Source organism: Platichthys flesus, chromosome 16 (assembly GCF_949316205.1).
Source record: "Platichthys flesus chromosome 16, fPlaFle2.1, whole genome shotgun sequence".
NCBI lineage: Eukaryota > Metazoa > Chordata > Actinopteri > Pleuronectiformes > Pleuronectidae > Platichthys > Platichthys flesus.
The window spans coordinates 12558160-12580124 of record NC_084960.1 but is presented as its reverse complement, the minus strand read 5'-3'; the positions used below and the strand labels follow the sequence as shown (position 1 = coordinate 12580124).

The 21965-nt window shown below is 40.9% G+C and overlaps 4 protein-coding genes across 7 annotated transcripts; 2 read left to right on the top strand and 2 right to left on the bottom strand.

Moving 5' to 3' along the window:
* The first annotated feature begins 205 nt into the window (after positions 1-205).
* Positions 206-9819, top strand: snx8a (sorting nexin 8a). Its single transcript, XM_062407630.1, has 13 exons — positions 206-314; positions 1698-1825; positions 2456-2585; positions 3363-3553; positions 3748-3868; positions 5209-5345; positions 5449-5529; positions 5612-5772; positions 5930-6059; positions 6152-6220; positions 6979-7128; positions 7535-7684; positions 8468-9819. Exons 1-13 carry the CDS (start codon positions 278-280, stop codon positions 8546-8548), a joined length of 1566 nt encoding a protein of 521 aa, XP_062263614.1. The 5' UTR covers positions 206-277; the 3' UTR covers positions 8549-9819.
* Positions 9810-17810, bottom strand: nudt1 (nudix (nucleoside diphosphate linked moiety X)-type motif 1). 3 transcript variants are annotated; one of them, XM_062407633.1, is made up of 4 exons: positions 17630-17810; positions 13263-13426; positions 10975-11120; positions 9810-10369 (listed from the first exon to the last, which is right to left on the bottom strand). In XM_062407633.1, exons 2-4 carry the CDS (start codon positions 13412-13414, stop codon positions 10197-10199), a joined length of 471 nt encoding a protein of 156 aa, XP_062263617.1. In that variant the 5' UTR covers positions 13415-13426; positions 17630-17810; the 3' UTR covers positions 9810-10196. The 3 variants fall into 3 exon arrangements, with proteins under 3 accessions (XP_062263617.1, XP_062263618.1, XP_062263619.1); XM_062407634.1 differs by lacking the exon at positions 17630-17810 and adding an exon at positions 13581-13689; XM_062407635.1 differs by lacking the exon at positions 17630-17810 and adding an exon at positions 13501-13632.
* Positions 14374-21059, top strand: mrm2 (mitochondrial rRNA methyltransferase 2). 2 transcript variants are annotated; one of them, XM_062407632.1, is made up of 2 exons: positions 14374-14728; positions 19850-21059. In XM_062407632.1, exons 1-2 carry the CDS (start codon positions 14443-14445, stop codon positions 20278-20280), a joined length of 717 nt encoding a protein of 238 aa, XP_062263616.1. In that variant the 5' UTR covers positions 14374-14442; the 3' UTR covers positions 20281-21059. The 2 variants fall into 2 exon arrangements, with proteins under 2 accessions (XP_062263616.1, XP_062263615.1); XM_062407631.1 differs by lacking the exon at positions 14374-14728 and adding an exon at positions 18068-18840.
* LOC133970662 (oxidized purine nucleoside triphosphate hydrolase-like) lies at positions 15717-17447 on the bottom strand. The gene is made up of 2 exons (XM_062407636.1): positions 16796-17447; positions 15717-16128 (listed from the first exon to the last, which is right to left on the bottom strand). Exons 1-2 carry the CDS (start codon positions 17001-17003, stop codon positions 15956-15958), a joined length of 381 nt encoding a protein of 126 aa, XP_062263620.1. The 5' UTR covers positions 17004-17447; the 3' UTR covers positions 15717-15955.
* Positions 21060-21965: the final 906 nt, after the last annotated feature.

Genomic DNA, 21965 nt, shown 5'->3' with positions numbered 1-21965 from the left:
AATGTATAAGTATTATATCAATATATATTTTGGGCTTTAATTATATTGCTATTAATCTTAATCATTATCATTATGATCCTTATTGTCCATATTATTATTATTATTATTAGGCTTGCATACCAGACAAAGCACAAAGCTTAAGAGATCTGCATGTGAGCGTCAGTTTATATAAACCTGGACTTCATCCAGCGCTCACTATAACTTTAAGAAATAAGTTACTTGCGTTTTTGTTTTTTCTTTGCTCCAGGAAATCACATGGAGGTGCTCTCGCGCTCACATGACACGGGGAGCCATGGCAGGGGAGATCAATGAAGGTACAGTGTGTAAAACGCGTCCTCTCACTCTTTCGAACGCAGGGTTTTGCGCGTCGCTCGTGTTTTGGTTCGTGGGGTTGTTGTTACAGTGCCGGGAAACCGAGAAATGTGGATTTAGACGCGTTCAGCACCTGGACGCGTGTGTTCGCCGTGACACGACGAACGGGAACTTTTGGGTACACGAAGATCAGAATGAAGTGGGTCTATCGTTGAAGCGTTCACGACTCGTTTAAGTAATCTTAAAGGGCCTCGTTAAGTTTTCCTTACAGCGGCAGCAGTGGAAAACACGGTTAAACGTCATAACAGAGGTTTGAAAGGTTTATGGGAGATTTCATGTTTTTTTTCTACTTGCCACGTGAAACCTGTCAGCTGGTTCCCTCAGCACAGAGGCAGCACAACACCAGGCCTGCACACACATGTATTATATCCATCTTAGACACTAGTGTGTAACCCTGATGAGGCTGTTATGTTCTGAACCTGTAATCCGGTAATTGCATATGTTCAATTTAAGGGTATTCATTTTGTTCTTATTAATCAACACAAAAACATTGTTAATGAGCCAGAGTTAGCTGTATAGGCTGATTTCTATCTGTTTTACCTGTAGGCAGTTCTTACAAGGCAACCGGAAATAAACTAGAATTGCAATATATATATTTTCATACATCAAAATGTTATGCTTAATGCATATCATCAAACTGTACAACAACACTATGGTCGGTTAATACAAAAACAAACAAATCAAGTAATAACCCATAATTAAAGCACTACGGCTGATAGAAAATAAATAAGTAAAAAAAAAATCTGCTAAATAACTCACTATTAAAACACTATGGGTGATTATTTAAACAAACAAGTAAATAACCCAGGATTAAAATATACTGTAAAAGTTGAATAATACAATGCAACACTCAATACAATAGAATGCCACAAATATATGCGTTAACTAAATCACATAAGATAAAGTGGAATGGTTGCACACGATCACAAGTTTGGTTTAGTTTGGTATCAGAGCAAAACTCTAGAATACTGGGACACTCAATAATTGTTGCAATATCATTTTTATCAATATGCAGTATCATTTTTATAAGTCCAATAGTGAGGAAGTGTAGCACACCCATGGTTCCTCAGATTTATGCAAATAATGAGGATTTTAAAAGCATAACCTTCACCTACAGAGCAAAACAGAGTCCTAGAACCTAACAGACACCATAATGTGACATTTATTTTGATAATCCTCAGTATTCAGCCGTATCATTTATTATCGCAATGTTTGGCCATAATGCTCAGCACGTGACAGGATGATAAAAAGTCACGTGATAAATATAAAACGATTAGGTCTTCTGTATAAAAGGTGGGGGGATGATTGGGCTGTTCCTCTTCTAGGCTCTGTTCCTGCCTACTACAGGGAGGTGTATGAGGCCATCCGCTGCAGGACGGACGAGAGGGTGCAGGTCGAAGTTTTCCAGCGGTTGCTCCAGAGGACCGAACTCTCCAGGGCTGTTTTAGGCCAGGTGAGTTGTTCAGTCTCATATCAAGCTTAACAGTTTAGAATTATAAGTGCAACGCTAGTTTGGATAGAGAATCACTTTCTACTTCTTGTTGTTTAGCTGACATGTGCCTGATATAACTTGTATAACATATACAGACATTGAATTTCCATAAAGGGGCTGAATCCCAATCATCCCATCCACCTTCTTCTCTCGCAGGTTATTCCTGTTTCGAGCCAGGGGAGCTTATCTATGTTGATTCGTATTCATTCATTAATGGAGGTATCCCTGCTCAAATATTTGTTGGATTCTGATAAGGCAGGGTTTTGAATTACCATTAGGCAATTCAGTGTAGATAAGGTAGATAAAGGAAGCTGGTACCAGACTGTTGACCACGAGTTAATGTCACAACACACAGATGTGACAGAAATTGGTCAGATCATGTGTCAGAGCATGTGTCTGTGGTATAGTTCAGATACACTTCGCGGTTCACTGGAATTTCCCTTTTACTGACCTTCCAGCGTATCACCTCCCCTTGTGTCTAGCAAGCACTTTTGTTGCGTAGAGGAATGCAACCCGCAGTTAAATTTTGTTTTTCGGACTGAATAACGGCAGGGGCGACCTTCGGGGTCACGCTGTCTTTGTCTTACTCAGATTGCAGAGCATGTGGACTCCTCGGACGGATCCCTGAGCAAGCTGTCCCTCTATAAAGCGCTCGCGTTGATTGCGCTCGCTCAGCAAGGGAAGCAGCCAAGCCCCAAACTCTTGGAGAACTGCATACAAGGTAAGAGACAGTGTGAGAGCAGGCCAGTTAAGGTTTGGCTTAATGAGTAGCTTGGTAATGCTCGTTGGCCTCTACTTATACAGTCATCGTAAAGGGCTTTAACCACCTGTTGTGTTTATATATATATTGCATGATGTGGCAAAAGGTATAAAGCAGCACAGGGGCCTTTGACCGAATTTAGATTTTTTCATTTTAGTTGAATTTTCCACCCCTGACTTCAGTGACTTTCACAGCAGAAAACAGCAATTTGGTTTAATTCACCTTCATTTGCTTTCTTTTGTTTTGGTAGCAATCTTTTGTTTTGGTAGCAAAGCCTTAGCTATGTTTAAGCGTTGCATTCTTTCACAAGGCCCACAGTGGGAAGATGATGGGGGGGGGGGGGGGGGGGGTATGGTTTTCATAGAGGTAGCCATTATGCGGGCTTGACGTAGGTCCATTCCCAACCTTCTGTGCTTATTTAAGGCCTACTCTGTTATTTCAGGTGTGGCGACCACAGCAGCTTGCTGCATGCCACTTCCTAAACAGGTTTTCTGCATTTGTCGCAGTGCATTTCATTCAATTCACGACTCTCTTGGAATGTACAGGAAGGGATAAACAACAGAGCGCAGGGCCGGCCAGAGGCAAATAGAGTCAGGCACGTTTTGTATCAAACAGAGAAACATGGTTTTAACAGCAGCATTCCTCCCGATTGGGAAATTCACTTTTTTGTCCGATATGTATTGATTTCATCATGAAAAACAAATATTAGAAGTTTGCTCCCTGTCGTGCGCCGGACAGAGTTACCAAAACCTCAGCTCGGGGAGCCGAAGGACCTGAGCACACTGAGGATGCAGCCAGCTCAGGAGGACGTGCTGATGATGTCACACACGCTGGACAAGCTGCTGGTCAGAGACACGGTGCAGTTGGAGCTCATACCCGAGAAGAAGGGCCTGTTCCTCAAACACGTGGAGTACCAGGTCACCAGCAAGGCAAGGCATCCAGTAACAACTACTTACCCTTCCTTTGACGACACTGATTACGATAATTGCTTTTTTAAAGTTTTTGCACCAGCTCTTTTCTTCTCATTTAAATTCAGACTCTCGATTATGCTTGGATTAAATTGAATCGTAGGAACAACGACTGCCACAGAGATAATTGTCTTTCTTTGCTTCTTGTTTTTCAGCATTATAAAATATCCGTTTACCGACGCTATAGTGATTTTGACGTCTTCCACGAGGTTCTGATTCAGAGATTTCCATACAGAATGGTGCCAGCGCTGCCACCTAAAAGGATGTTAAAGGGAGGTACGTTTCACTGCCTGATGCGCCAACATCTGCACAATCACTGATGCGTTTCTCTGTTCCTGCATCCACTTCATCTCTGGGATCATTTTTATGCTTTGGTGAAAGGTCAGTTGAGAACATGTTAATATCCGGGGGGGGGTTGGTAGCTTTTTTGGGGGATGATAAGAATTACATTTCTTCTTGTCTCATCAACGTCATTGCCTGAAAGAAACAAGGAAATCTGCGATGCATAAAATTAGCCGATTTTCACTCGACACATTTAAAAATATCCCAGCCCACCAGTTCAGCCCTTTCTCTTTCATCCCACTGAGTGATATGTGAAGCCGTAGATGTACTTCAGGGTCTGTGTACTGTATGTGATTTCACCTTTTTCCTCCGAGATAAGTGCAGATTAATTTGCAGTCCTGAGGAGGATTCTGGTAACTGTAAAAGAGGTCACCAATGAATTAGAAATAAACTAATGTAACAGCTTTTATAGGTATTAAAAGAAACATTAAAGAAAAAGAAGATGTATATTTCAGAAATGTATGTTGCTTCCTTGTCAAAACTTTAGTTTATATTTGCTGCTGTGGAGTGGTACATGCTCGGTGAACAGCAGTCACATACCACAGTAACTCTGAAACATGCAGTACATGTCATTTATATCAGAATGATAAGCCATTCACAATACATTGCTATTAGAGCCTGTATTATGTGGCCAATAAAGAATAGATTTCCTAAGGTTTTGTTATTTAACCCTTATGACAAAGACATGTAATTGAGGTTTGATATTATTGAATTCAACCATAAACTTAATCAAAAATATCTAAACCTAAAAAGAAAACAAAGGAAAATATATAGAACTTGAAGGCAAACTATGAAGATATGAACATAAATGCACATCTTTCCTGCATCGTTACCTCAGCAAAGGAGGTTATGTTTTCATCACAATACCATGGCTCGTTGGTTGTTCACAAATACAACCAAACAGATTTCAACGGAACTGGGTAAGAGGATGCATTATGGGTCAACAAATAATCCATTACATTTGGTTGCCGATCACTTTCTTTAACATTTCTGGCATTTTTCATTTTTTCCCCCTGTTTTAGGCTCTAAATGGTATATCTTAATAAGCAGCAACATATATCAGTTGTAATCTGTACTGGGATGTGATGATAAGTGACATATGACAAACCAGAAGCCAATAAGATCGCAGCACAGCAAAAACCAGCAGTGCCATACCAAACAGTATGGCATTGCTAACCCATTCTTTTATCTCAGCATCAAACTTCTTCAAGTGCTGTTGTGTTACACATCTTCTCTTCCTCATGTTTTTGAATTCTCTTGTCGTGGGCCCACAGTGCTGACCTCCGTCTCTGAGCGGGAGTTCATCGAGGGGAGGAGACGCGCTCTCGGCAGATTCATCAACTTGGTGGCTCGGCATCCTGTCTTCTCAGAGGATGAGCGGGTCAAAACCTTCCTCACCTTCAGTGGCTCTGTAGGTTCTTTTGTTTGCTTATTTTTGCAGAATAAGCTCAGTGAAATGCCTCGTGTTCTAACTGCTCAATGTCTTTCCCCCCTCGTCCGCTCTTCCCAACCAGGATGTTCAGTCAAAGCTGCGCGATGCCTACAAGAGAACGGGTGATGAGTTCATGACCAATAAAGTTGCGACCCTGGCAAAGGTTTGTGACGCCTGTATGTTGAAAAGAAAATAGTTTTGCACAGTTTCCCACCTGAAAGAACATTTTGTTATTTGCCCTGTAGGAATATCTTCCCGCTGACATCCAGGCTCAGTTCTCAACAAGCAGGGAGCTGATTAGAAATATCCACAACAGCTTCCACAAGCTGCGGGACAGAGCTGAGAAAATGGCAGAGCGCTCGAAGGAGAACGCCACTGATCTACTCATGTTTGGCAGAGAACTCAGGTATTTCCTAATCCTCTGTATGAAGTTAAAGTCGCTCTCTGGCATGCAGACTAGTTGGACTGAGAAAACAAAATGTTGATATTCAATAATCCTGCGCTTGGCAGCTTGGACGCAACGGTATTCTATCCTGTCCCTGTAATAATGCTGTTTCCTGCAGCACACTGGGCTCAGATGCTTCGCCTCTTCCCTCCTTGGCCTCCTCACAGAGCACGTGGGGGACGCTGCGTCAGGCACTGAAGAGTCTCTCCGTGGAGTTCGCTGTTCTGTCTGACAAAGCTGCTCAGCAGGTAAAACCCTCGGACCTACATCCTCCCCACCTGCTCTGCTGCGTGTCCAAATCGGTACTGGGTAATAAATGTTGTTTTGCTCATGTCCTCAGGGCAGAAGGGAAGAGGATGATGTTGTGGAAAAACTGAATCTTTTCCTGGATTTGCTGCAATCGTACAGAGTGAGTCCATTTCGTCCATTTCTCATTTTGAGTTTCTCTCAAGGGTTCCCTAGCCTTTCATGGCAGGAGTTTGTACGAGTCTAGCATTCATAACAACAGGAACATGTCCCTAGAATTGAGGCGAGGATTGGTGCCTCAGTAGAGTTTGCACATGACGTAAAATTCACTGCACAAAACACATATTTTTGTTTACAGCACATCAACACGGTCACCTTTCCCTTATCGCCTAAAGCTCTCAGATCTCGTCTTTATATGTTGACATTAACATCGGCACCTTTCACATGTACAATGCCTCTTTTTCATCCTGAGATATTTGTATATTTGTCTATTGTTAAAATCGTAATCAATGCACCGACTCGCTCACTGTAAATTTTGCTGACATTTTCTTGCTATAGTGTCACATGGGCTCAGCTCAAAGTTTTGGATAATATCCAAAGGAACTGATATTATATGTATATATAAATATATTTGTCTGAAAGCGGCATTACTGTATGAGGCACTGCAAAACTGAAAATCAATTTTTCTGTTAGCGGCATAAGAATGAGCTGTGAAGTTGAAATAAATCATGTCTATCTCACTTGGAAATGTAGTTTTAGTTATGGATCAGATGTTAACCGGGAGCTCTTTAACAAAATCATTTGTCTGTGATACACATGTTTATTTCATCTCCTCACCTGCTAGGTATGACGATGTATTGTGACATTTTGCCACTTCGGAGGCAGATAAGAAAAGTCTATCCGCCCTGTGTTTTTCTCTAGGATCTCTGTGAGCGCCATGAGAAAGGTGTGCTCCACGAGCACCAGAGGGCTCTGCACAAGTACGGCATGATGAAGAGGCAGATGATGAGCACCACCGTTCAGCCTAAAGAGCAGGCGTCGGTGGAGCAGCTGGAATCACGGATCATTCAGGTGATCAGTCCCTTTCAGGTTCACACGTCTCGGCGCTCAGGCTGCTGCCGTACCCGTTGTATTCTGTTTCAACTCCTTTGCTTTGAGAAATAAGGTGCTGCATTGGCTTGAATGGGTCTGTTGCTAATACACTCACCTTAAATAACACTGTCAGGTCATACCATGTGTGGTTTAGCATAGCAACCCTAGGGGGGGTTCACAGACAGAACGCCACTGCAGCTAGCATGCCATAAAACCACTTGTAGTAACAATAAAGTAATAAACCGGCTTTTCTGCATAATCCGAAAATAATCATTATCTCATATTACTCTTAAGGTATGTGTTATTTATTTTTTTGTTTTCAGATTTCTGTCATTATTTGAGTGGTTACAATTTCATAATGTATTTTGTTGTACTCTGCATACAGCAAGAAAACGCCATTCAGACCATGGAGCTGCGCAACTACTTCTCTCTGTTCTGCCTTCATCAAGAGACGCAGCTTATCTTCACCTACCTTCCCATCACGTCCCACATTCTCGGGGCTTTTGTTAACTCCCAGGTCCAAGGACACAGAGAGGTGAGTGAGCACGTCTGGAAATAATCGCTTCTTCTTCAGGGCCTCGCCTGCATCGACGCGGCGCCGCCAGAGGAAGGTCGAAGCGGTTACGAGACAGGTTTCTTAAGTCCAACAAAAGAACTAGTAGGAGTTGAGTTGGTTCACATTTCACAGGATCCAGCGAATCCTCCTCCTGTACTTTCACCTGTTATGAAATCAAACAAGTCTCACAGGGAATGACTTTATGTCAGCTGTTTTTTCACTCAGACTCCAACAGGGCAAACATTGAAGATATATTTTCTATCAAGTTAGAGAACCTGCAAACACTAAATAATATTTTATTATTGAAATTTAAAGTCTGTTTATACGTTGGTACGTCTGCCAGGCTCCCTCTTGTGAACACGATATCTCATAAACACGTGGAGGAGATTTCTTAGTTACAAATGTCCAGGTCAAAGGTCAAGGTCACTGTGACATCACAAAACATGTTTCTTGCCTTGTGGATGCATTATCTCAACTAAGTTTCGAGAGAATCCCTTCAAATTTCCACATACTCTTAACTGCTGGGATTTGGGTGGTCAAAGGTCAAGGGTCAAGGTTGTGGTTGCCTTATAAAACATGATTTGCCTTTGAACATGATACCTCAAGTCTACCTTGTGGGAATTTCTTCATATGACCAGCTCAGTGGACAAAGGTCAAAGATCGTAGTGACTCTGGGAACCAAATGTACGCAGACAACTCCAGTGGTTGGCGGAGGCATTCAACTGTAGGGAGGTGATTCTTGTTTTCCCTTTTTTTTCCCAGATGGGAGAGGTGTGGAATGAACTCCAGCCAAAGCTGGGATGTCTCTTTGGTGCTAATAACGGATTGAAAAGCTCCACCTGAGCCCTGAGCGAGCTGCGAAAGACAAACACTGCTGCTGATGAGGACGAGAAACTGGAGAATAACACACGAGTCATGCACAGCTGTATTTCCTCCTTACTAAATCCTCTCTAACACAGTATACATTCCATTCAGTGAGGGGAAATCTCAAACATATCACCTTTAACTCGACAGTGTTACTCATGATTCTTTTTATGCCTGATGCAGATACGTTGTCTATGTAAAAATCAACTTCTACAACTAAATCCAACAATGTGTTATTATAAAACTCATCTGATAAAGCACCTGTAAAGAATTTATACACTCAGAGGGTTGAGAAACATTGGCGGGACAGAAAGTTGGGCTTTATTAAGTGATGGGATTATTTTCAATCTCTCTTCATGAAGTTCCTGGTTTTACTTACTTAACAACTTTGGACCGATGTTTACCGGCATACTTTATATTTTTATGAACAAGTGTGCCATTTCTTAATGTTTACTTACATGTGGTCTTGACTTTCTTTGCTTTAACTGTTTGTAAAACTCACTTTTTATTTCATAAGCTATTTGTTTCTTTTTAAAGCCTGAACTCAATTAGAGGACATTACAAAGGGCAGGGATTTGAGTTTCATTGATCAAAACTATGACACTAGTGGCAGCGTTATGTCAGTAATTACACTATAAAGAAACAAATTTACTACAAAGATAAATGTTTTTTTAAATTAATTTAATTACAATACGCAGCTGTGAAATAAGTCATGAAGCAGATTTCTTTCACAGGACCAAATCAAAACTTCCAAAATTAACCACTGAATCGTTAGTAAATGTTTGGTCCATAAATGAGGACTGATTGTCACAGTTGCAGATACATTTTTTTAATGCGATTTAGGAAAAGCACAATCTGGATATTGAGTGTCTCTGCACAGTTTATTGGAACATTATATATTTACAAAGAAATAAAAAAAGAAATCTAAAGTCAAAGGGACATTTTTGACGTTAACACCAGAGGATTTTATCTTTGCCCTGAACTGACTGTGTAGAAATGAAAGGTGCCGATATGCAAATCAGAAAAAGTGAACATAGTTATCAACAGGTATTTTATGAAGAAAAAATGAAAGGTTTGGGTTTTTGGAAACAGAAATCGCATTGGGAATCAAATGATCTTGCACAGAAAGGAAACCCAATAAAATTATCACTGTAGATATTGTAAATATTCTATCAAAGACAAAAAAAGACTTGCTGAATGATGTTAAACCCAATATCCTGAAAAATAAAATGACAGAATTCAAAACAATCTCTCGTTGCACTGATGCTGTGATTTTGTTTCACCTCTACCAAGGAGGGTGTTTTTTTCATCCCTGTCTGTAGGTCTGCTTGTTTGTTAGCAGAATTACGCATTTTACAGATTTCCCAGGGAGTATTTTATAGATCTTGGTGAAGAAAGAAGAGATTATCAATGAGTATGTGCTGCATAAATCCAGATCTAGTGGATGTAAAAGGGGTTTCATTAGGGGACTGTTGCCTTGGTGGAGGTATACACAGATATGAATACCTGATAGAATAATTAACAGATTTGTAAACACGACATCTTCAGTTTAAACCGTTTTTGACAGTACAGCTGATCATTTTTGGTCCGACTCATTAACAGTGTCACCACCGGCCACATTATCATCTCAGACCTCGTCCACCTCTTCCAACGTGTGGCTGAGGATCACCTCGTGACCCTGGAACTTAAAGTATCCGACAAACTTCTTCTTCTGCAGCAACAGAGGGAACCACATGATGTCATCAGCCCACATTTCACTGAAGGGAATTTGATCACAATCGAACCACTGAGGCCTCATCTCTAAAAAAAAACAAAAAAGATCACATTATCATCTGGAGTTCATCACTTGTGACACACCTCACATGCTGCCCAGGGCACAACAGAAAGCATCGCATGTTGCATGAGAACTGAAAATATCTCAATATATAACTGATAGACATTCACTATTAATAAAGGTGTACAAAAAAACGTTATAAGGTGAGAATGCCAAATAGTTTATATGATCTCATAATTAATAGACAATTTAGTTTTTTATCGTTGCCATAGATCTCTTTACCAGAAACGTATTTTCAAAATTAGCCTCTTTTTTCCTTTGGGACTTTTGGTATCAAGTCCAGGGCACTAATAGAAAACGTGGGCTGGCTTATCAAACTTATTCTCTTGCCCAGAGTCTTCAAACCTTCAACTCCTAACAAGCTTTTTCCCTCCTTAACTCTTCCCCCCCGCCGGCTGTTTGAACTGCCTGTCCCTCCAGACTCTTTGGTCCACTGCTGATTTTGGCTGTTTGATCTACAAACAACGCCCCAATTGAATTTGACACACAGGATCGATGCAGTGTTCCTGCAGCCATCCCCCCCCCCCCCCCCCCCCCCCCAACAGGCTGCATGCTGCGGTGGAAATCGTACCCTCAGACTCTGTTGGGTCTCCGTTGTAAGCATCCGCCCTGAAAACATGGACGTCCAGCAGCTGCGTCTCTCCGACGAACTCAAACTTTATGTTTCCGACCTTCTCGAGAGCGTCCACTGTGAGCCCACTTTCTTCTTGCAGTTCCCTGACAATGAAAACATCAAATACTGTTTTGATTGTGAGCATTTAAAAAAGAAAGAAGCTCAAAGCACATTTCAAACACACACTTAAAGCAGGCAGAGAGGTTACATTGTTTGTATCTGTGCTTCCCAGTGAAAAGCCAACACAGGCAGAAAATCGTTTTTCTATTGACTCAACTTCTTCCCCTGATGAGGATAGGGAGAAGTGGTTTGCTGCGCCAGAAGCTCGAGTGCAGTGGATCTTTAAGTTTTGTGAGGTAATTTTACCACTTCTCCTTCCCTTATAAAAATTGGAGTCAAAATAAAACGTCGCAATAATCAAACATCTGCTGCCGGGATGTGGATTTGTTGTGGCCAATGCTGATACCTAATAGGAGGCAAAAAAAAATTATTCCCAAGATGTTGTTTTCAAACTCTCATAAAAGAGAAATGTAACTTGTTGGAAGAATCTCTTTTTTGTATTGTCATTCTCTTGCTAAAGTAATAAAACACTGTAGTGGAACAAAGCTCACAAGATTTGACTCTTTTATCTCAGAGCCAGTTTGGATTTATGTGCAGCTGAGTTGAGAAACTAGGGTTAAACCAATTCTGTCCTAATGTTTTCTGTTCGTCCTTGATTTAAATTGTATTTCATCAAACTAACCATCAACACGGCAGTCACAACATGAAGAATATTAATTGACAGGATGAGACGTAGCTTGAGAAGATTTTTCAGATTTTACTCATGCTTTTGTTCCAAAGTGTAAAAGTACAATCTCGAGATACTGATTCATTTATCGTTCTAATAAAATTGCCACGAACCGGGGCAGTTTTTCACGTCTGAGAGACAACAGCTCAGGAACGGGTCTGTTCGCCTTCAGCACTTCCTTCCTTTGGCTTTGGGGCTAATTTCCTGCTGATGATTGATAACACATTTAAACAAAGTACATCAACAGTTTTTAACTTTGCACTTACTATACTCAACTCTGCTGGAACATAAAAGATAAGCCCTGCTTGAAAGGCAAACAGTATGATCTTTTTTAATCTTGTATAATTTTATACTAATGCTTAAAATCAGATTGTGAAATAAATTATATTTCTTCTAGACATTTTGCAGGCCAGAGGAAAACTTAAACATTATTTTTTTTTCAGTTTCCGTTTTTTCCATTTTAGGGGGATGTTTTCTATTGCTCTTGTTCCTTGTTTTCTTAATTCTTTATTAGTCCCACAAAGGGGACATGTGTTGTGTTACAGCAGCAATACAAACAAAAGAAAATATAAAAATAGGAAAAATACAAACAAAAGGAAAAAGAAAATGGGCATGATATATACATGAGAATATGAAAGATGTAGAATTATAAAAAGAGTATGTATTTAGTGGCTGTTGATCTCTGTCTCTTCCTGCATCACACCAATCGATCAGATGAAGGATTATTGTAATTGGTTTGCTGTTTGATTAATAAATCAAAAGTTTGGTCTATGAACCATAAATGCAAAAGATTTCATCAATACAATGAGCTGGAGATGAGGTCTAGAGAGATGTCTTGTTTTGTTCGAACAAAAATCCCAAACTTGCCTTATATTCAGTTTAAAATTAGATTTGACATAAGAAGGCATGCAATACTTTCATTTAATAAGCAGGAATCAGATCACAGCTTGACTTTTATCATTAATTGTGCTTGAAAAATTACTCAAACATTTAATCAATAATAAAGTCAGGTGCAGTTATAATCATTTGTGACCAATCAAATTGATAAAGTGCCTATTCTACATGAAGGGACAGTTCAACCAAAAATGTAACAGTGCTACAGCCAAAGTCAGTACAATTGAAGTAACTGGTGAACAATTCCTGCCTCCATACTCCTTGTTAACATTGAAGATGTGGTTACTAGTAACATCAATTCTATTGAGATTTGGCTGTAACGCTGTTCACCCCTGAAACTCCAAAAAGGAGTTTCATCTGCATGGAGGTGAGTAGATAGTGAGTTTTCATATTTGGGTGAACTGTCCCTTCATCCTAATTCTTGCTCATCACACTGAAAACCCTCAGTATTTCCCAAACAATCCCCCTGGTGGCGATTTTAAACATCGCACCGCTCGGGCAGTTTCCTCCGAGGTGACAGCTTCAGATCACTTCACGTGCAGATTCATTCAGGGAGGGCGTTTACCTCCTCGCGGCCTCTTCGATGCTCTCTCCGGGCTGAACTTTGCCCCCGAAGCCGTTCCACTTCCCGACCCCGAAGCCCCTCTTCTTCATGCCCAGCAGCACCCGGCCGGGCTGCACCACCAGCACCAGGGTCAGCAGCTTGGGGCTCAACATCGCACCGCGTGTCTGAGGGAAACGTAAACACAACATGAATACAACTTTACGCGACGTTAGCTGCAGGCTGAACGTCTTTAACGTACCGGGCTGCGTGGTATCAATGGAAGAAACGACTAAAACAAACACAGGATAAATATTCCTATGTGAGTAGAAGTTGTCTTACATCAGTTCACGTTGCACGACTCCCGCGTTCAGCCCCGTGATGCCCACGGACGTCCTCACATAACGCACTGCTACGTCAGCACGTGGATCGGTCTAAGCGACTTCGTACTGCAGGAAGTAGGACCATCCTGTGTTTTAGAGATCAGGTAAATGTGTCACCGTACCGACCTGCAACGCCATTCAAACCGCCCACATAATCTCACTTTACACATCTGTTGATTGAAAATGATTCAAGACGTGATTCTTTGACTATCATAATCGTTAATTACAATAAACAACAACAACAACGATATTCATTTTTATAAAGAATCTGTATCATTATATTGACAATACATTTTATGGCCTTAAAAGTAGCAACACACAGGAAGGATAAAAACAGCAGGTAATTATTAACAAAAAACAAAATAGGACAGGAATTCATAGGATGTTGCTAATTTCCATTGAAGAAATTGACATTGTTCAACAGTACTGTTCAAAGAGACACATCAACACTGTACATGTTACAATGCTTTTTCTATAAAGATAACACAATTTGAATGTCCTCTATTGAGATTGAAATCAATAGCATAAGAGTGGCGTTTATACCCTAACTTATATGCAGGGTAATACAGAAAAGTAAATAAACGTCATGAAGAATTTGATCCTTTATTTATTTAGTTACGATTGATCTAACTAGAAAAAGCCATGCAAAGGACTTTATGACAATAGTAAAGCAAACAGGTAGGAACTGTTGTTGCCATCGTATTGTAGCACGGTGACTTTACAGGTAGCACACATCTCTCCTCTTGACCAATGGGCGAGTGCTAGTTGCACGCAGGCGCAGTGGGACGCCGTGGTCCACATGACCTCTCCCAGTCACAACAATGTGGAGCGTGTGTCTGAGGAGAAGTTTCCACTCGAGTCTGAGGCTCATGAAGCAGCAGAAAGGTAGAAGCGCGGCCGAGCAGCGCTGGATGACCCGGCAGCTCAAAGACCCGTATGTCAAAGCCTCTCACAAGCTGAACTTCCGCTGCAGAAGCGCCTTCAAGCTGCTGGAGATAGACGACAAGTTCCGGCTGCTGCAGCCTGGAGACTCCGTGGTGGACTGCGGGGCTGCGCCCGGAGCCTGGAGCCAGGTGGTCGTCCAGAGGGTCAACTCAGCCGGGACAGGTGAGAGGGCAGCCGGGGAGATGTTCATGGATCAACACCAGACATGGTTTCATGATTAAGCTCTGGAAACCTGTTGTTTATTTATTTATTCATCAGAATCAGAATTATTCTATTTGCCAATTATATTTGCACATACAGGAAATTGCCTTGGTGTGGTTGGTGCACTGTACATAAAACAACAATATAAAACAACAATATTGACCAATATATACAGTAAGAGAGTTATGGGCACGTGGAACTGATGAAAAAACTGTTCAGCTGATGTTTTATTCTGTGTGGATCTAATTGGTCTTGCCTTGTTTAGGTCTATTCTACCCTATTCCTAATTCCAAATTAGAAAAGTCAAGACATTTTACTGGCTGTAGTCACACGAGGAGGAAATACACAATCCTGGAGGAAGTACTTGGCAGAATAACAAAAACATCAAACAATTACTTTGTCCTGAATTTATTAATCGACTAAGATAAAAGCCTGAGATAATGTAAGATCCGAAAACGTATAGACTACAATTACTATATTTTTGATTCAGCACCTCAGTGTGAATTACATTTCTTTATTTTGTATGAATTTTGTTTGTTTACATCACCATCTGCTCACCCTGCTATAATCATATTTTTTAATATATGTATGCAACGTATATTTTATTAACAGTTTGGGATCAGTGATATTTCCACAGTTTAAAATGTTCAAGCAATTTGTATAAGTGATGTTGTGTGTCAGCTTAATCTTGAAATTAAAAAACTGTTCTGCAGTTAACTGATGGATTAGTCCCTGAACAAGACAGTTGAATAAACCAAGTGTGATTATTTCCTGACCTTGTATGGATTATTTAAAACAAATCAATGTTATAGTAGATACAAATCAGCCTTATTGCTAAGTAGGTTTACACATACATGGAATTTTACCGTGGTGTGTTTGTGCAATTATAAATATAGAAAATAAGGAAGTACTTTAGGCAAATGAATAATATACTATAAGTGGGAGGGATTTTTGCAAAATGTACTTTTATTATTATTTGATATGAATACATGATAGAATAATTAACAGATTTGTAAACACGACATCTTAAGTTTAAACCGTTTTTGAAAGTAGTCAGGAATTTGTTTCTTCTCACAAACGAAGTGAACAAGAACATTCAACAGTTGGAATTCTTCAGTGCTTGATATCTACAGCTGATCATTTTTGGTCCGACTCATTAACAGTGTCACCACCGGCCATATTATCATCTCAGACCTTGTCCACCTCTTCCAACGTGTGGCTGAGGATCACCTCGTGACCCTGGCACTTAAAGTATCCGACAAACTTCTTCTTCTGCAGCAACAGAGGGTACCACATGATGTCATCGACCCACATTTCACTGAAGGGAATTTGATCACAATCGAACCACTGAGGCCTCATCTCTAAAAAAACAAAAACAAGAGAAAAAAAACAAAAAAGGGAACAATTAGTCAACCTCATTTTATAATCTGGAGTTCATCACTTGTGACGCACCTCACATGCTGTCCAGGGCAACCACAGAAAGCATCAGATGTTATATTAGAACTGAAAATATCTCAATAAATAACTGATAGACATTCACTATTAATTAAGGTGTACAAAAAACGTTATAACCTACTATTACAGTGAGAATGCCAAATAGTTTATATGAACCAATAATTAATAGACAATTTAGTTTTTTATCGTTGCCATAGATCTCTTTACTAAAAAAGTATTTTCAAAATTAGCCTCTTTTTTCCTTCACTCATGTGTGTCACAAATGGTGGAACTTTTGGTATCACGCCCAGGGCACTAATAGAAAACGTGGGCTGGCTTATCAAACTTATTCTCTTGCCCAGAGTCTTCAAACCTTGAACTTTCTTCAACTCCTAACAAGCTTTTTCCCTCCTTATCTCTTCCCCCCGCCGGCTGTTTGAACTGCTTGTCCCTCCAGACTCTTTGGTCCACTGCTGATTTTGGCTGTTTGATCTACAAACAACGCCCCAATTGAATTTGACACACAGGATCGATGCAGTGTTCCTGCAGCAATCTCCCCCCCCAACAGGCTGCATGCTGCGGTGGAAATCGTACCTTCGGACTCTGTAGGTTCTCCGTTGTAAGCATCCGCCCTGAAAACGTGGACGTCCAGCAGCTGCGGATCTCCGACGTACTCATACTTTAAGTTTCCGACCTTCTCGAGGGCGTCCACTGTGAGCCCACATTCTTCTTGCAGTTCCCTGACAATGAAAACATCAAACATATTTTTGATTGTGCACATTTGAAAAAGAAAGAAGCTCATAGCACATTTCAAACACACACTTAAAGCAGGCAGAGAGGATACATGGTTTGTATCTGTGTTTCCCAGTGAAAAGCCAACAGAGGCAGAAAATCTTTTTTCTATTGACTCAACTTCTTCCCCTGATGAGGATAGGGAGAAGTGGTTTGCTGCTCCAGAAGCTCGAGTGCAGTGGATCTTTAAGTTTGTTAGGCCATTTTACCACTTTGTTTATAAAAATTAGAGTCAAAACAAAACTACGCAATAATCAAACATCTGCCAGGATGGTGTATTCTCCTGCTCAACCGAAATGGATTTCTTGTGGCCAATGCTGATACTTAATAGGCAATTATTCCCAAGATGTTGTTTTTCAAACTCTCATAACATAGAAATGTAACTTGTTGGAAGAATCTCTTTTTTGCATTGTCATTCTCTTGCTAAAGTAATAACACACTGTAGTGGAACAAAGCTCACAAGATTTGACTCTTTTATCTCAGAGCCAGTTTGCAACTTTACGCAACGTGAATACAACTTTACGCAACGTTAGCTGCAGGCTGAACGACTTTAACGTACCGGGCTGCGTGGTGTCAATGGAAGAAACGCGTAAAACAAAAACAGGATAAATATTTCTATGACAGTAAGAGTCTTACATCAGTTCACGTTGGACTACTCCTCGTTCAGCCCAGACTGTATAGGTTCAGCCCCATGGTGCCGCCCCTTGGACCTCCTCACATGACGCACTGCTACGTCAGCACGTGGATCGGTAGAAGCATAGAATGTATAGGGTAGAAGAATGCAGGGAGGAACATCCTATGTTTTATAGATCAGGAAAGTGTGTCACCGTGAGATATGTTCGACTAGAAACTGCGGCGGGTAACGTAACGACCTGTATCCATTCAAACCACCCACATACGCACACTTTACACATCTGTTGATTGAAAATGATTCAAGACCTGATTCTTCTTCTTCTCTTCTTCTTCTTCTTAAACTGTCATAATCGTTAATTACAATAAAAAACAACAACACCAATTATTACATTTTTACAAATATTTTTTTTAATTATATTTACATAAATGTTACGGCATTAAAAGCAGCATCACACAGGAAGGACAAAAACAGAAGGGAATTATTAGCAAAAACAAAATAGAACAGGAATTTATAGGATGTTGCTAATTTCCATTGAAGGAATTGACATTGTACAGCAGTACTGTGCAAAGAGATAGGACACAAAATCATTTTATATGTTATAAAGCCTTTTAATTAACAAAAACTAACTAAAAAATGTCCATTATACAGATTGAGATCAATATCATAAGAGTGGCGTAAATACCATAACTTATATGAAGGTTATTAAAGATTAGTAAATAGTAAATGAATGACCTAAAGAAATTGATCTCTAATTTATTTTGTTGCGATTGACCAAACAGGTAGGAACAAATGTTGCCATCGTATTGTAGCACGGTGACTTTATAGGTAGTACACAGATCTTTCCTCTCAACCAATGGGCGAGTGTTAGCTGCACGCAGGCGCAGTGGGACGCCGGGGTCCACATGACCTCTCCCAGTCACAACAATGTTGAGCGTGTGTCTGCTGAGGAGAAGTTTCCACTCGAGTCTGAGGCTCATGAAGCAGCAGAAAGGTAGAAGCGCGGCCGAGCAGCGCTGGATGACCCGGCAGCTCAAAGACCCGTATGTCAAAGCCTCTCACAAGCTGAACTTCCGCTGCAGAAGCGCCTTCAAGCTGCTGGAGATAGACGACAAGTTCCGGCTGCTGCAGCCTGGAGACTCCGTGGTGGACTGCGGGGCTGCGCCCGGTGCCTGGAGCCAGGTGGTCGTCCAGAGGGTCAACTCAGCCGGGACAGGTGAGAGGGCAGCCGGGGAGATGTTCATGGATCAACACCAGACATGGTTTCATGATTAAGCTCTGGAAACCTGTTGTTTATTTATGTATTCATCAGAATTAGAATCAGTATTCTTTTATTTGTCAAGTATATTTGCACATACAGGAAATTGCCATGGTGTTGGTGCACTGTACATAAAACAACAATATAGAACAACAATATATACAGTAAGAGAGGTATGGGCATGTGCGGTGCTAAGGTGCAGAGATTGGTGATAGTTCCAATAATATATCAATTATAAATTATGTGTGTGTGGGGGGGGGGGGGGGGGGCAGAGGCAGGGTTTGTTTGTGAATTATTTGTGTATGTGATGATGTGTGTGTCAGTTTAATCTTGAAATTATAAAACTGTTCTGCAGTTCACATATGGATTACTCTCTGAACAAGACAGTTGAATAAATAAAAGTGTGATTTATTTACTGACCTTGTATGGATCATTCAAAACAAATCAATGTTATAGAAGATCAGATTAGGAAGTAGGTTTACACTACATTGGATTTTCTGTGGTGTGTTTGTGCAATTTTATAAATATAGAAAATACAAGGAAATACTATAGGCAAATAAAAATATATTATAAACGGGAGGGATTGTGCCGAATGTGCCGTTATTATTATTTGTAGAGTGTCACTGTCACAGGCAGGGACATTATTGTATTAAAATTTGTGTTTGATTATCAGTTATCTTGTTTCCTTAACGTAGTGCCAGTAAAATCTCTTTATAATTAGATTACTATTGGATGTTTTTGGATGATTTAAATCTGCAGCATATGTAAACAGACGAACTTTGAACATTGAGGTGCAAGAAGTGAAAGAATTGAGTCTCACTGGTAGATTGCAGTGTCTTTTAGTTTAGTTCAAGTACCTGTAACCACACTGGTGGCTCAGCCTGTCGTATCTAAAACACAGTGGAAGTAAAACAGAAATGCGTTCAACAAAAAAAATCTGATTTGTAAATATTTGATTTCCTCCTAGATCCAGAGTTACCTTGTGGTACCGTTATCGGTATTGACCTGCTCAACATACCTACTCTGGACGGTGCCCAATTCCTGTCCAGTCACGATGTCACGGAGGCCTCCACACACAGCAAGCTGCAGGAGCTGCTCCCCAGGGGCCGAGCTCACGTCATCCTGAGCGACATGGCGCCAAACGCCTGTGGTTTCCGAGAGATGGACCACGAGAGACTCATCATGATGTGTTTGTCTCTGACAGACTTGGCTGAGAAGATCCTCCAGCCGGGGGGCTCTCTGCTTTGTAAATACTGGGACGGGATCCTCGCTCAGAGACTTCAAGACAAGCTCCTGAGTGTGTTCGGGAGCGTTCGGACTTTAAAGCCAAACGCCAGCAGGAAGGACTCGGCTGAGAGATATTTCCTCGCTAGGATGTACAGAAAGCCAGTGAAATGAGGACGTCCCTCTTTGTTTATCTTTTGAACGCAAACGTTTGGTCAATGTCTATGTTCTGTTGAGATTCACCGAAGTGCCCACTGTTTTTTTCTAAACAAGGAGAAGCACTTCATAGCTATGATCAAAAGGTGGCACTGTTGAGGCATTAGTGAGGCTCCCGGCTGCCTCACATGCTCTTGTTGCTGATTTATACCACAGCAAACTTAACACAGTAGCATCAGTGAATCATTAATATGTGAACCTATGCAAGAATCATCAGTTTGATCATCCTCGAGAGCCCAATGCTGGAGTTTCTCTGAAGTTTATTGTTTGCCCCACAGTGTTCGCTCTGCACACTGGCTTTGCTGTTTACTCTGTTCCAGAAAGTCATTTGCAGGAAGTGCCTGTGCTGCCAGCCGTGTAGAAATATGTAATCGTTCTCTCATTGAGAGTTTATGAAGGGAATACCTAATGCATCAGAGTCACATACAGTGTGATTAATGGGGAGTGGGGTGATGCTGCAGCTCGGCACGCTGCAAGCGTCGTTGAGCCGACAGAGGGGATGGGGCCACTTCCTCAAAAACATGTTCAGGCTAGTCAAGAGATCCTCTTATAAGATTCTTCTTTAAATCACTGCACTGACCATAAAACTATTTATTTGATTTATTCCTGAGTTCATAACCACTGGGGATAAATTAAAAATGATGAATAACCCTAACCCATTCTAAAAGTCTTATTTTTGATGTCAAATTAAAGTTTATGGAGATTTAAAATAAAGACCTTGCTGATATAACACTGTTTATGGTCTCATGTACATAATTGTTCTCCTTTGTTCCTCCCAGTTGTCAGGGGTCTGACATGACATGCATTTGCAGTCTTACTGGACCCCCCTCCCCTATTTTTGTATCAGCTTAATTGCATGTCATACTTTATTATAGCCAGAACTGGACAGAGATAAGGACCCTGGCTTCACCAGCTTGGTCAGCACAAGGACCATTTATAAAGATGGATAACACATCTTCACTTCCTCCCACTATATTGATATGAAGCCAAACATTCCCCCCCCACCCCCTTTAATGCATTGCCCAGGGGATGGAGCCGCATATGGAGGTCCTGCCGTTTACATGCACTCACAAGTCAGTCTCACCTGTCAATCAAATTGCTAATTAAAAATAAAATCACATTCGTAAAACTTGCACTTTAACATGCAACAGTGTGATAAGAATGAACTAAAATGTCTGAAACCATCTTTGAGAAAAAAATCCCTTGACGTGTATTTTGATTTTTAAGTTTTCCATCTGCTAACATGGAGGAGGTTGTGTTTGTGACCAGTTTTGCAGCCAGCCAGCAGGGGGTAGTGAAAACGTTTTGGCTTCACTTGAGGAGCCGGCATGTCGTCCATCTTTTTATAGTCTAAGCTTCGGCATCTCATCCCCTGGGCTTGCAGGACCCCCGTGTGCAAATTACTGAATAAACACATGCATTCTTGATGAGGTTAGCTACTCAACAATGACCTTTCTGTAAACCTCTGAGTCAATTGTTACTCAGATGAATCTGTGGCAATCTTACAATGACATTTGCACGGAGAACGATCATCGTCAAACATTATTTCCTTCAGGATAGTTTGACGCAGAGTGCCAGGGCCAGGCTCTCTTCCAGAAGTAGGAAAACCTTATTGAACGTAAAACTGCAACTTGGAACTTTCT